The 15,700-nt window shown below is 39.1% G+C and overlaps 1 protein-coding gene across 5 annotated transcripts in view; it reads right to left on the reverse strand.

Moving 5' to 3' along the window:
* The window catches only part of cacna1bb (calcium channel, voltage-dependent, N type, alpha 1B subunit, b), a 153,357-nt gene that overhangs the window by 34,951 nt on the left and 102,706 nt on the right, over positions 1-15,700 (reverse strand). For all 5 annotated transcript variants that reach the window (XM_046374766.1, XM_046374767.1, XM_046374765.1 and 2 more), the window contains 6 exons: positions 15,014-15,143; positions 14,181-14,240; positions 13,304-13,410; positions 6,748-6,844; positions 3,356-3,516; positions 2,943-3,080 (listed from right to left, as the gene is read on the reverse strand). In XM_046374766.1, the coding sequence (XP_046230722.1) occupies positions 2,943-3,080; positions 3,356-3,516; positions 6,748-6,844; positions 13,304-13,410; positions 14,181-14,240; positions 15,014-15,143 (693 nt within the window). The remainder of the gene's footprint in view (positions 1-2,942; positions 3,081-3,355; positions 3,517-6,747; positions 6,845-13,303; positions 13,411-14,180; positions 14,241-15,013; positions 15,144-15,700) is intronic.

Here is a 15,700-nt window from a genome sequence, read left to right on the forward strand (position 1 = left end):
CAACAATCCAAAACCCAAAAACATTTAATTTACAATAATTTAAGAATAAGAATAGCAGCAAGTTTTCACATCCGAGACTTCAGGACCATCAGATGTTAGGCATGTTTTCTTAAAAAATCTTCTCAAAACAGTAACTTTTATTTAGTTGACTTAAGACTACTTGATGCAGACCCATTTCAGAGTAATCCAGGCTCTCGCAAACATCCTAATTAAAGCTGATACCAAATCTCTGAGATGACTTGTCTCTGTAGAGAACCAGCAGCTTACCTTGCCATTTCCCTGCTGTTTACATTGTAGCTTGCTAAAAATAAATCCTGTAAGTGGAATCAAGCAAGGTTGACAAACTGAAACTGAAATCAATCTGTCTTGAAATATCCATTGAATCCTTCCCAAAATATCCAGCCAAACTAGCAGTAGCGCTTCCTGATTATTACAGAGGATTTCTAAATGAATGAATGAGTCGAGGCACTATCTGGACCCCAGTGTGCCTTGAACAGTGTATAGTGGAAATGAGGGGCAGCTGTGAGCACAGCTGCAGTGTCTATTCTTATAGACTCACAAATTATTACAGGTGATCCTGCTAAGTTAATATGGACTCACAGCTCTCCTGCTGTAAAATCAGCGAGTGTTCCCTGATACTTTTTCATATTGTCCATAAGTTAGTTCTTAATTGGTTGCCCTGTGCAAATCACTTTCTAACTTTTGAAAAGCCCCCTATAAATAAAAGCAATGACGATGATGATGACAGTGATGATGATGATGATGACAGACTGTCCTCCAAAGAAGAATGACAGCAAGTATCTTTCAACAAGTTTCTGTTGAAATGACAAAGCTCTCTAGTAGCAGTAGTAATAGCAAAAGAGGGAGTAAGGTGAAAGTCCAGAGGGAGGAGGTCTTTGTGGTTTATTGTTTGTTTTGTTTTTTTTCTTTTTGAAAGTATGACACAATTTATCTCTAACCTTAACCACACGGTGTGGTCACATAGAAAAAAAAACAAACAAAAAAAACTTTATGAATGATTTGTAACAGTTTTGGAAGAACAGAAAACAGAAGGAACAGAAAAATTATGTTGTCCTGTTGATATGGGCATCAGAAAACGTAAGAACAAACAAAATGAATGACCCATGTTTGCTTTGTTTGTTCACATCCAATCACAGTGTTCTCTCATGTATAATACAGCAGTTGGAACTGGTGCACCTTCTTTCACTTAACTGATCTTTCAGGCGACATCAGGTACACTGCTGTCACATGCGACTTCTGTAATTACAACTTTACAATAACACTTATCTCATCTGTCAAGCTTTATGACTGGAAAACTGAAAGCTTGGATACTTCAAATAATATTTCTCTGATTTACCGCTATAACACTGTGTGAATTAGGATTGATTGTTTGATGAAAGGGAAGGATCTAAATTGATGTAGGAGAAGCAGATATATGCTTCTTTATTCCACACATTCTTCTTCCTTGTCAGAACTTGGTGATAAATCATAGATTACATATTACTCCAGTGAGAAGCAATAAAATGAACCAAGATCTATCAAAGTTTTGTAATAAGATCACAGAAGGCTCATATGTTCACTGTGTACACAAAATCTGGAAAGATGATCTTAAAAAAAATCAATAACATTATTAATCAGACATTATTTTTACCATGTATTCTTGACATAAATAATCCCCCAAATATTCCTCCAAATTCATTACAACTCATATTACTTATTAAAGTGGGTGTCAGAGGAACCCTCTAACATCACATGTTGAATAATGTGAGAATTCATGCCTCAGCACTCAGCTTTAATTTGAGAGAGGAATCATTTCAGTCTCATTAAGTTAGTAATAAATACTTAATGCACGGTTCAGAGGTTTGGTGTGGAGACAGCAGATGTTTTTTTTTTTTTTTTTTTTTTTAATCAAAATAAGAAAGTGTGTATATTCCTGTTTTTGTTACCATTAGTTTTTCATCTGTCAAACCTGTCACCACCTCAGCCACCAACCGGGTGTATCATGCTAGAAGCGGCTAACGTAGCCCAGAGTCGCTCTCAGATAATGAAACCAGCTGAACACTGGACCTAGGCCTCGGTATGCTCTTTGCCAGAGGCACACAGAGTGAGAGGAAGTCTATAATCACAAATTCTCATTGGCTGTGTTAGGAGCTGTGTTCAATCAGCTACACTCATACACGCAGGTCCCTACACAATTCACTTTGCTTGTTTCTTTTAGCAGCTAAGTATCAGTATGATTTTATGCTCTGATAGTTGACGAATTGTCATGTTATCTTTAATTAAAGCAGTTACTTTTGTCCTTAGGGATGAGCTGAGAAGAGAATATCACAGGTACAGTTTCTCAGGCATCCCAACAAAATAAATACTGTATATTTTAATGTACAACTCATTGGCAAGCCGTCTCTACTTGTGTTATTGCGCTGTCACAACTTGTTTAGAAGTCTGTGATTTTAGATGGCCATGACAAGCTTAGTCAGACTCACAATTTACTTTTCATCTTCAGGTAGATGAAATGAATGAATAAAATAAGTAAACAGCCATCAACAGTCCTTGACAAAGATGATGATGATGATGATGAAGCTATTTTAGCTCAGGTACAGAATGGAGGTCTGCAGCCATCTATGCAATGAGCTTTGTATGCATCTTAAGAAATGGCACAGTAAGCTTAAGAAATTAGTTGCGTTTAATCTGTGCTGTACTACGGGCCTCCAGGTGTGCTGAAGAGAATTCTAACATGCAAAAGAATAAATAATTGAAATTCAAATTAGCACAATTTAAGCGTGTAGTGCAGCTATCTTTACTTTTTTACCAATCCTTATTCTCTACCTATCTGATTGAATAGTTTCACGTTCAGCTTGTGAACCACTGATACAGCTGAGTCAAAGTGGCTTTTATGAATAAAAGGTGTTAAATCAAGTGACATGGAGGTTATTCTGACTTACACCGGCCAGCCTTCTCCAGTGGAGACAGTGAAGAGCGTTAGGAAGGCCCAGAGAACGTTGTCGTAGTGGAACTCGTATTTCTTCCACTCTCTGGGCTGAGCTGTCACCTCATCCTTGTCATAGTCCAGAAAATGACCCCTGGGAGAGAAACAAGACAAGAGACAGAATCAGATGAAATGAGACCAAATCAACAGAGGAGAAAGAGACAAAACTAGATCAAAACTAACTCATTAAAAAATTAGAATCTCACCATAAAAGCATATATTAATAAATGGCAACCACCACGGCTAAATATAGAGATGTGATGGTAGTGTCTCCATAAAAAGTTAGTTACTTAAAGGATGATTTAAGACATTTTGAAGATATAGTTAAGAACACTCAGGGAAGAAGCAAGGTAAGTTTGGATGGCGTACCTGCAGTCTTTCTCCAGACCCTTGGACTCATCAGTGCAATAGAAGAATTTGCCCTTAAAGAGCTGCACAGCGATAACAGCAAAGATGAACATGAAGAGGATGTAGACGATGAGGATGTTAAGAACGTTCTTCAGAGAGTTTACAACACAGTCGAACACCGCCTGGAATATTTACACACAGACACACACACACACAGTTAAGTAAGTTATTCAAATACACATATTAATATACAATTTTTAGGAGACTACAGTGATGAACATCCAGTCCAAGGAAGCTTAACCACTGGTCCATTACTCTCTGTTTGAGTATTCACAGTAAATTGTAAACCATTATTTAATTTGAATTATGGCTGTCACTTATTCAAAATTCAAGCTTAATCAAATGTAGGAAAATGAAATATTCAAACCATAATAACCTGTTTGAATTCAAAGTTTGCCTTCTGCCTAAGCGCAACACAGAGATTAACTCGTGGTCCAGCAGAGGGCCACAGGTCGAGCAGTTTCATGCAGTAACTATTCTTTGTAACACCTTATCACCACACAGAAGAGAACATGCGTCTATTTGTGGATGTCAACATTAATGTTATCCTTCTTGGCTGATCTGCAATGAGCTGTAATGTTAGCTAGCTTAGTTGGCTTACTTAGCTAGCCTCTTATGCATGAGTAGATGCATGCTTTCTTCTGTATGGTGATACAGAAAGAAAATATGAAAAAAATAAACTGCTCACAACAAGGCCTGTGGATTATCTTGATTAAATGGGTTATGGTTTCTGGAAAGAGACATTGCTGTTGAGCAGACAACTCTAGAGTTCTATCTATATCTCACACCAAACAAACAGACAAATAACACTACAGGTAAGAGGGAAAATCTTTTCGATTTTGAGGTAATCTGTCCGAACAGCAGCTGAACTCTCCCTGTTATAAGAGGATCCTGATTACTGTGGTGAACAAGAAGCAACAGCAGCACAATAACAAAACCTAGCAGCAATCATGTGTTCAAACATTTAACTACAACTACAAACTTAGATATGTTAACATTTTCTTGACAAGCGATCTCTTGTTGTTGTGCAAATACCACCGCAAGAGTGGTCTTAATAGCAATGGTAGATGTAGAATGATGTTGTCAAAGTGTAACAAAACCTTTAAGTATGAAGGATGACGCGGATGACTGAATGAACTGTGTCTGAAGTTTTGGTTAGCTATTTGTAGTTGCATAAATTCACCAACCTTTAACCATAAAGGTGGCAGAGCAGAAAGCACTCCTGCTCTTGGAAGGCAAACAAATGCTTACTGAATACATGAACACACCTTTGCATTAGGATGGTCGTTGTGTCCCCCTGCCTGTCATTCTCTCTCCAGATGTTTTCAACTGTCAGCTTGTGCTGTGATCTCTCTATGAGACGAAGTGCTTTGTCGATCTGCCCTGACATCTGAAATCTAACCAATGAATATGCTGCTGCATGAATGATCGCCATTGAGGCTTTTCTGTCTCCAGACCAAGCATGGAGCATATTTCTCTCCTTCTCTACCAGCCTGCCCATCAAAGTATCAAGGAGTTGTGGATGAGCGTTTGTCTGCCAGCTCTGATCTTTCTCAATCATCACACTTCTATTACTCCAATCACATCTTTCATCTTTTGTCAGATCCATTACTTTTGGATGATCAGTTGCCTTCATGCACCAGAGGGAAGCTGTCATATCTGCGTCAGGCGATAAAGTTGAGACTCTTGCCTTGATGAGGGTCACAATTCATTAACACAGAGTCTTCTCACAATGCACAAGATTCTTTATTAAAAATCTTTTTTGTAGAATTTTAAAATCTCCAACTTTGGTGACCCCAGTGGTTGCATCAGGACGTATTATTACTGGGACTGTCTAATTTTTCTGTGATCCAGAAATGATGCCACCAGAATAATTTGAAACACAAAAATAATATATAAACAATAATAATAAGTATAAATAAATAACAAAATATAGTTGATGTCATAAACCTGAAAGCTCCTTTACAAATATCTCAGGTCATAACATTCCACCTCCATTTGTCTGATATGATCAGCTCAACATCAACATCAGGCTGTATTCTGTACATCCACTGAATGGGAACATGTAGATCTTCTGTTGTGAAGTTTCTTTGTCTTTTCACATCATCTCACACTCCAGACTTTACTAGAGTAAGTAGAGTAAGTAGTTTGGTCTATGGACATGAACTGAACTGAACTGAACTGAACTGAACTGAACCCTCTTTTGCAGTAGTTTACCTTTAACTTAATCACAATTAGAAAACACAAAGATGGGTCATATTTAATTAAACTGCAATTTGTCAGCAATAAAAGAGGAATGGCAGTTGGCACAATATGATGTGACAGCTGACTGAGCTCTAAGTAGGCCAGACAAAACTGCAGGTGTAGTTATCAATCAAATCCAAATTGCAGGTTAAAAAACCCCTCTCAAACTACATAACAATCACAAAAATCACAACATCTGTCAAACAAAGATGAACTGCACTGCACTGACAAAGAGCTGGACACAAGCTGAAACAGCAGTCTATCACAGGTATATTTAGTACAGATGGCGTTCACTGATAAACGGCACATAGCCACCTTTGGAGCTGTGATTACAAGCGCTTACACCACCGTCTCCTGAGTGTCAAACACTGACTTGAACGGTTACTCTGAAAAGTTGCTCCTTCACAGAGGTGAAGTCATCTTGGACTTACAAAGAAAACAAATTCCAATGGTGACCCAATTTCAATAAACTATATCTAAGTGTTCAAAGAAACTTGTCAAAGCAGTATTGTAGCACACACCACATCTCCACTATCTATCTGTATGCTCACTACTTTCTAAAATCTCATACTGTAGTAGTATAAGTTATAAGACAGCTTCTATGGCTATGTGTTGGCATTTGCCATCCCTGACCACAATTAGCAAACAGCTATCTATGTTAAACGGAATCTATTTATCTGTATTCTGGCAGACTTTTTCCACAAACTAAACACATAGGATATGGTTCAAAGATTTCTGTTTTTCATTTTGACTCTGCTATTGAAATTCATCGCTGCCATTAATCCAAGCTAAAGGCTAACAATGTGCCTCTTTGAATTGAACGGTAAAAGATGCATTTTTTAGTCACTTGTTTTCCAGTTTAACCGTCTACAACCAAATGCCCCGAAGGTCAAACAGCTCAAACCTTTCGCCTTGAGCTAGAGATAAAGGATTTATATCTGACTTAAAACAGAACAGTTTTAAATCAGATGTCAATTCCTCCTTGATATCCCACTGTAAATGCATTTGACAGTGTGTGTGACTGACATTGGCTGTGGCCTCAGCTGCTCTTTGTTTTTTTGTTTTTTTTGCAGAATGGACTGGTTGGCTGACAGATTGGATTACTGTACCTTCAGCTTCGGCAGCCGTTTAATGGTCTTGAGTGGCCGCAGGACCCGGAGGACCCTCAGGGACTTGATGGTGTTGATGTCCTTGCCTTTCGTCCCTCTGTGCGGGTTGAAAGTACAGTTAGCATGGGTGATATAGTGTAACCGCTAATCATAATCAGCCCTTTCATCCCATCCTCCAGTAACAAGAGCAGGTTGGAGTATGTCAGGTATACTGCATACACAGAGAAATACCTGTTTGTATTCTGTTAGTAGAGTACATGCATGTCAATTCATAATGTTATTCTGCAGAAGCATGCAACCATCGAGGGAGATTAACCTGTTCAGAGTAACTACATTAAATTTAGTCAAGTACTGTAAATAAGTACACATTTCAGATGCTGCTGCTTTATGTGATCATTTTCATTTCGTGGAATATTAGTTACATTATTTTTCTTTCCTTCTTTCTTTCTTTCTTTCTTGAAATCTTTAGCTCTCTTTCTTTCTGCCCTTTTCAAAAACTATACTGCTAAATTTAACGACACAGAGGGCATTTTACTGCCAATATTTGTTTGTTTTCTAAACAATTTTTCTTACAGAATTTTTTATGGTATATATATTTGTTTAAAATCTCAATATGTAGCTCACAAGCTCTTAATATACAGCAACACAAAGGTAATGTGCTAACATGTTTCTGTAGAATAACACAAACATCTGGTACTGTTGAGAGTAAATGCACAAAGAATCAGCCCCCTGGTGGAGGAAGCAGCTTCTTTGGAGGAACCACTGCTGTCAGTCACTGCAGATGTTGCAGGTTTTGTTATCTGGTCACAGAGGGGGTGGTGGGCGTTGGGGGGTTTAAAAACTAGCTGTTACGCTAATAACATACAGCTGAGCCATCATTCACTCAGAGACTGACATTGGCCAAGGGCAGTGGAAGAGGGATTTTTAATTAATCTGTCACATGTACACATAATGTGGCTGTCACTCAGTATAAAAAGTGTTTTGCATTTGTTTCTTCTTAAATTAAAAAAAATGAAAGGCAGAAGGAAAAGATGTATATAGTCTACATAATAAATTTCATGTGTGAAGGATGTGGAGAAGGAAACAAGCATGTGAGACAGCAGCAGTAGCTCAGTCTATGAGGGCTTGGCATGGGGACCAGAGGCTGGTCGGCTCAAATGCAGCATAAACCAGTTAATATGGAGGTGGACAGGTAACCAGAGAGGTGCCAGCTCTCCTCCAGAGTACAGCCGAGGAGCCCTTGAGCAAGATGATTAACCACTCGAGGCCCTGTACTATGGTAGACAAATATCTCTAGGTTTCTGTATGTACTCAGACCAGTGTCTGTGTAAAATTACTGTGAAAAATGAATTCCCCCAGCAGGCCAAATAAAGTAATTCATATTGTTATTATTAAAAGTAAAAGTCTAAAAGTCTTGTTACTGGCCTCTAAGGGCATTGCTGCCTCTTACACGAGCATGATCGACCACTGTTTTCCCTGCTGGACAAGTACTACTCCTACACACTGCACTCTTAAATTGTGTGTTTATCTGCTCTAATGTAACATGTAAACGTTAAGACATGAACTATCTACAGCAGCAGCCTAGTGTCATTCCCGAAGACAAGGGAAATGTCATCCTTTAACTATGTCACTGTCAATATGTGGTTGTCACAGGTTACGTTCAATACAAAAACAATGCTATTCCTTTATTCTAAATGGATCAGCTGCTGGACAAGCTGCTGATTTTTAGCATGTATCTTAAGGATCAGTCCTGCACCTTTTACATCATGCATGTGGCCATGATGTGCACACAAGGCTCTTTTACAGGGCTCATTGTCTGAAAAACAACACTTGTTATTGTGCAGATCCAGTTCACATCAGTATATTGTTGATTTGTAATGTAGTCCAAATATAATTCTACATGGAGATTTTTTTCTCAAATTCCACTGAATATTAAGCTACCAAACTTATCTAACCACATCAGACTTTTTCAGTCTCTTTCAGAAAATACCAGCTGTGCTTTGTCTCTGTCTTCTATTCTACTACTTACTGTCATTTCCCAGTTCTTTCTCAAATACTCAAAAAACAATAATGAGTCTGAGTAACTGAACACATTGTCCATTTCTCTATGACTGGCTCCAAATGAATGGCCTTCTATTTTTGGTCCTGTAAAATAAAACATTCTGATTTTATCAGCTGCCTATTTACAGTTTCACCAGTTTCTTCTTCCCTGGGCCTTCCTTGCCTTAAATGTCCCTGAACACACACAGACACGCACTCACACATGCCCCAATCAGTGTGTCAGTGCTTCAGAGACTCTCATTTTAAAAACAACTCGTTAGACAGTGGGGCGGATTTAGGGAAGTGTTCAAATTGTTTTCACCTTAATAGTGAAACAGATGTATTTTTTATGTGCTGTAGAAGTTTATAACATGTGGCGGGGACGGGGCTTAAACAGGAGAGAAGCATGGTTCCATACATTTTATGCTGGGGGGACCTTTTCCTTTTCTCAGTGAAAAACTCTACCAAAATGGCATGCAGCTCTCATGCTCGGATGACTTGGTTACCCTGGCATGCAATCTGTAAAGTCGATGCCAGTCCTTGCTATTCAAGGACCTCAACACATTGAGACGGCAAGAACAGTTTCCCAATAGCTTTCAGAAGCGCCGTGGGCTATGGAGATGTAATGTGTGTATATGTAAGTGTGTGTGTGGGGGGGGGGGGGGTACAAGGTCATGTGTGTTCACATCAGTGCAGCACAGATCAGCACTGTTTGCTTAATAAACTCAGCAGCAAGGCATGCGAGGTCACCATGACTCTGGTCCTCTAAGCTGCCCCCTCGTCAGGGAGAGGGGCATTTCCTGTTTAGGTACCCGACATCTGATGTCCAATCAGTAGCTCTTAATTTCCTCAGAAAAACAGGATGTGCTAGGCTCCTTGTATGGAGTGGTTTCATGTTAATTACATTAATTTTCACTAGCGTATGTGCAAATATATTGAAGTTCAGTGTTAACAGTATAGGCTCATTATCTATATTGTTACTTTTGGTATTTTGAGTTTATTTTGATTATTAAGCCAAATAAATATCTAAGTAAAAATATGTGTTTATTATTATTATTATTATTATTGAGCAAGAGCAACCTGTTTACTGTAAAGCATCAGCATTTCCTTGCACTATATTATTATCATCGTCATCATCATTAATATTATTGTTGTAGTTGTTGTTGTTGTTATTATTATTATTTTGAATGTGTCTGGACATAGATTAAGAGAAAACAAAAAGTGGTTTAAATGGTCATCCCCCTGAGAAAAAAATCCCCAAAAAACTAAAAACTGGCAAAATCTGAAAAAGTGAGGCTTATATACAGGATGTTTTTATGGTAAAAACACATATCTAGTATTATTATCTTTACATCCGGTGACTGCTCAGGCTGTAACTACCCTTTTGAACCAATTAGCCACTCAAGGTGAAATCAGGTGGGAAGCCATAATCCTTTATTGATTTCTCTCTAAGTCCACTGCATAAAGAAGGAGAGATGTAGGTGAAGGGCAGGAAGGTGAATCAAACTGCAAGCTATAATCTCTTAGTGATTTGACCAATTAAACCCACTTTGGTAAAGATTAAAGGAGATTTACATGAAGCTGAAACAATAGATAACGACTTTTTAGCTTTGGAATGATATTGAGTGCAGATTCATACTGGTGCATGTCAGGTATGTCTTCTGAAAGCTATGAGGTGGAGTTCCCAATATTGTCTGTCTGTCCAGTAGTCCCAATATTGGGACATGGGGTTTTTCTAGGATGGGAGAGAGGAAGGGGGGAGGGAAATTGTGGTTCTATCCCAAGCATCTTGGGAAGGAGGGTGAAAAAGTTTGCTTGGTAAGGTTGACAAGTGGAGCGTTCTGTGTTTCACATGTGGGGAAAAGGGGGATCAATAAGCAAAAGGTAGATAGGGACAGTTCCCACCTGGCCACGCTTTGTTGCGATCTGATGAGAAAAAGCAATGATAAGCACACACATACAAAAACGCACATACACAATAAACACAAACACCACCCACAGAGCAAACGAGCATTATAACAACAGACAGAGCAAAAGAAACATTTTAAGCTGACGTCACGCAGGTGTGAGGTTACAGTGACATTATTCACCCTTTAAGACTTACAACGTTAAAACACACTGAAAAGAAAACAAAGACAAGAGACAAATAGAAGCGCTTAAATGAATTACCCTGTGAAAGAGCAAAACAGTGGACAAGTCTGATAAAATATTACAATGATGACTGAACACGTGAATGAACTGATTTTGCAGCGTGAGGATGGTCATGACATCGTGGACAGTTTGAGAGAAGCAAAGACGAGTGGACGCTATTGACAAGAAAAAACGACTACGTTCACACTGCATTTGAGAAAATATCTGTAATAAATCTGAGTCTATACCTCATATGTGACCAGATTTCGGTTCTAACAACGTAAAAATAAGTTCTATAATCAAACAAGAGGCAAGCTGAAAGAGAGCAGAGTGATTCTACAAGTCTTGCAATGTGAATGTAGCCTGTTACACACTTAAACGTCATAACTGTGACAATAACATGGACAAAATGCTGGACAGGAAGTGAACGTGGGAGGGAACAGAGAGGGATGGGGGGTGGGGTTGAATCTGATAACCCCTGGATGAGTGAATCTCACTCTTTGATCTATGTCAGGACCTGGACACAGCATACTGGACTAAGCCTGCTGGACAGTATGTGTTTATAATGAAGAGTGAATTAGCAGTCAGAAAGATACTGTCAGAATGCTGACTCATCCCGCATCTTTATTATATTTAATGTCTTTGTGTCTAAAAAATGAAAACAAAGTGCTTTTTATCTTCCATTCACTCTGTTTAACAGCCTTCAATTAGCATACAGTATTTTTATCTGTGTGCTTGTTATGGACAGCAGCCCTCAGATCTTTTGTGTTCATGAATATCTGGAATACCTTTCACTCTGATGAAAGCTTGAACCTTTGAAAGTCTGATAATACAGTATGTTTCTTATTCACAGTGCCGCCACGCTGTGCATTTTATATATTGTTCCTACTAACACACATAAAATATATCCCATAAGCGGAGAACAGGTAATTGCACTTATGTAACCCAAATACAGATGTAACACAAACACCGTTACATAACACAAACAGAGTAAATGCCAGCATCTTCGATCGTGACTGTGGCGTTGATGATAAGAATAGCAAATAACAAAATATGACATTTATTCAGAACATTTAGCTGAGAGAGGAAGGCTGCCGCAGATGCAAAGAGAAATCCTGACTAAGATGGGAAGTAAGGAATGCACAAGACACAAACAGGAAGACAAGCACATGGACAGATGTGAAGGCAGAGAGAGCAGGCATTACCCCATGAGGCTCCTGAAAGCAATCCAAGCCAGAAAACAAAGGAGTAAGGGGGAAAAAAGCGAAATAGAGAAGACAGAGACAGAGTCAGCAACAGATAAAAGATAGAGAGGAGCATCAGTCTACATCTGGCGAAATAGAACAAATGAGAGCGACAGAAAGCAGTACAAAGAAAAATACACAGGTGACAAACTGTGGATAAACTTCCAGGACAGAGTCAATATGTGAAACAGCAGCAGACACCAAAATAATTGGCAGCGCTGGCTGAAACAGAATATGTAATCATCTTCTTCTGGTCTGTGTAAGCATTAAGGGGCTCATTAACTCCCTTTACAGTGTGGCTATGGACATGGACATTCATGTCTGATTAACTGCAAGGTGTTTGTTAAAATCACATAACAGCACACTTCAAACAGACGTGGTCAATTTAATTTGTAATACAGACCCATTGTCCAGCACAAAATGATCATGAAAGGAAACGCAAATGTACAGCTGAGGTACAACGTGTGGTGTATGTCAGTCAAAAAGCTACTGGAGCCTTTTTTTCCTGTCTGAATGTGGCAAATTGACATAATATCAGCATGATGAAACCTTTCAATGCGAGCTAGTGTACCCAACTTTGTCTGCTACTTTCAAATATCAAGACATATAATACAGAATATGTAGATGTAGCAAAACACAGCTGTTACACAAAAAGACTTCGAGATGTCAGTCCTCAACAGTAGCTGCAATTTAAAGCACAATTACAAAGCAATTTGTTGAACTACTCTTAAACTATACAACGATTATTTCAACAACATATTGAGCTGCAGGATTTGCAATTATGTGCCGGCTTACAAACTAGAAAGCACCATCTCTTTTCCTCAATTTTTGTTGGCTGACTAGCAGGGAGTGTAACAATGAAAGATGAGTTTGGCATAGTCATGTCAGCTGAATAACCCCAGGCAGCACAGAGGCCAAGGAATTATAATATAATAATTGGATGAACACATTGGAGTTGTTTATTAGAGCAAAACACAGGAACAGGAGCACCTAGTCCCACTCCACTGATGGGAACTGGAGAGATGCTAGTCTTGGCTAAAAATATTGTCACACAAGACAACTGTTGTGTCAACATGGTCAACATGTACTGTGACTGTATCCATGCTTGAAACAAACTATATAGAAAGGAAAAAAAGGCTTACGAGCAGGCAAAGGCCACCAGAGCTCCGCTGACCACAATGAAGTCCAGAATGTTCCACAGGTCACGAAAATAAGACCCAGGATGGAGGAGCAGTCCCAAGTCAATCATCTCGAGTTACAGGACAAAAAGTAGCAGAATAACTTTTAAAATCATACAAACTAGCACAGACAATTTGTTTGTTTTAAGGCTTCTTATAGAAACATTTTGGAGCGACTTCTTTCTTGGCTCATAAAAAATGTTTTAAAGACCTCTGTTCTCCAGCATTCATTATCTGAAGCATTTGAAAATAGCAATAGCAAGTGTTATCACAGATAAGAAATGTAAAACCACAATCCCAATTAGCAACATCGGTGACATGACAGGGCTGTCCGCTGTGCTACTTTAGTCTTTCCAGTAAACACGGACTTGGTGATTTGCAGGTCAAAATACAGGGCTAGACATTTAGATAAAAACAAGCTGAATCTGGCTGAAGATGACTATGCAAAGCAAGTCCTAATCAGATGTCTATGAAGATTCTGTAATGATTCTGTGCTTTAGTAAACGCAACGGGACTTCATCATAGATTTTTTGAAGACATTTCACCTCTCATCCAAGAGGTTTCTTCAGCTCTTAAGAAGTAGTTGTCTTTGAAACCTCCTAGATGAGAAGTGAAACATCTTCCAAAATCCAGTTGCCTTTACTCAACTTCTACAAGGAAGAATTCATGAGATAAAAAAAACCCAAACAAACTAGGATGCTATTGAAACCATTGGTATAAAAATCTCAAAAAAAAAAAAAGTCCAACCTAGACTATTTTTTTCATGCAATTTACCAAAACCTTAGCTTAGGTGTTTCAGAGCTCAAATCAAAGTGTACCTCTACTTTGACAGCCTTCTTACCTTAATTACCATCTCAAAAGTGAAGACTCCAGTAAAGACGTAATCCAGGTACTTGAGAACCTGCAGTATCAGAATGGAAAAAAATATCCTTTGAGATGACTCGTGAGATCCAGTGACAGATGTGTTCATTTTAAGACACTTTGGAAGTCTGTGTGTATCTGTGTGCATGTGTGTGTGCGTGTGTGACCAGATATGCACAGCGTGTTCCTCTGCCCTGTCAGAGGTCTCAAGCTCTGTCAGCTTCCCCTGCACTAACACACATTGCCTGAACACCCACACAGACACGCACGAATAAACAGCACACACACACACACACACACACGCACACAACATCACCTCAGATTCCCTCTGTGTCTCTAACTCGAATGTAAATTAGTTGTGCTTGTCTGTCAAAATGCAAAAAGTCAAGTCACGTGCCTGTGTGCTTGTATTACCTCCTTATTCCCAACATGGGATAGAGTGTCATGCAGGGATACAAAGAGTACAGAAGCATTTTACAAACATTTTACTTTCTGCAGTTTATTTTTTTTTTTTTTTTAAATCTTTGGTTAGAGTGACAACAATTGACCAAGGATAACCCAAAAAAAAGCAAATTTTTGTGATTCCTACTATTTGTTTCTCAGTCTGGGCAAATTCTGGAGCCATTTTAAAAGGACTTCCTGAATCAGTCCAAATGAATCAGCCAATCAGCCCAAATGACACGTGTTTGTGCATGAATCCTCATGCACTTTCATTTTCAAGTACTGGTCTGCGTGACTATGTCTGCCTGACAACCAGTGCGTTTGTTCCTTCCAGATGTTTATTTGTGAAGTCTACATGTCAGTCTGACTCACGTTGTTGCGCGGTGCGTTGGCTTGCACAGGGTCCTCAGCTGCCAGAGCGATGCTGCTCATGGTTATGACCATCAAGATGCACATCTCAAAGTAGCGTAGGTTGACCACGTAATGACACAGCCGTCGCACCCTGCAAGATCACACACATGCACGTGTATAAACACACGAAGGCACGCAAAATACGCACCAAGTAGTGAAAGTTCACTAGGTACATTTTGGTGACATCCTGCCATAACAGGCCAAGGACAATATGTGCATCTCTCCTTGTGAAAATAATACACAAAAGTCAGGGTATCTTTGTTGAGTCAACAATTGCAATGTTTGTTAATGGAATCAATGTGTAACAACTTTGAAAGGGCCACCGCTGCACAAAAGAACAGAACCAGTTCATACTGTTTGAGTCTATAAGACACTAAAAAACACTTTTTGGGGTCAAATAGCCGCCTTCATTTTGCAGCATAACACCATGGCTGATTTACTGGCACTTTTCTCAACAGCAGTGTGCACTGGATGTCCCGGTCTAATGAAGCCAACAGAGCTAAATCATCAGCATAAAGGAGGGACACAGGAAACACAGCTCTCACTGCAGTTACACAAAGTCTGGATGGCCATTACTGCTAAATGGTAAGTAACTCCCAAGATTCAGGAAAAAATTTTTAGTTAGTTTTAGTTTTAGTTCCTGTGGGC

The sequence above is a fragment of the Scatophagus argus genome, chromosome 20 (assembly GCF_020382885.2).
Source record: "Scatophagus argus isolate fScaArg1 chromosome 20, fScaArg1.pri, whole genome shotgun sequence".
In the NCBI taxonomy this organism is placed as follows: domain Eukaryota; kingdom Metazoa; phylum Chordata; class Actinopteri; family Scatophagidae; genus Scatophagus; species Scatophagus argus.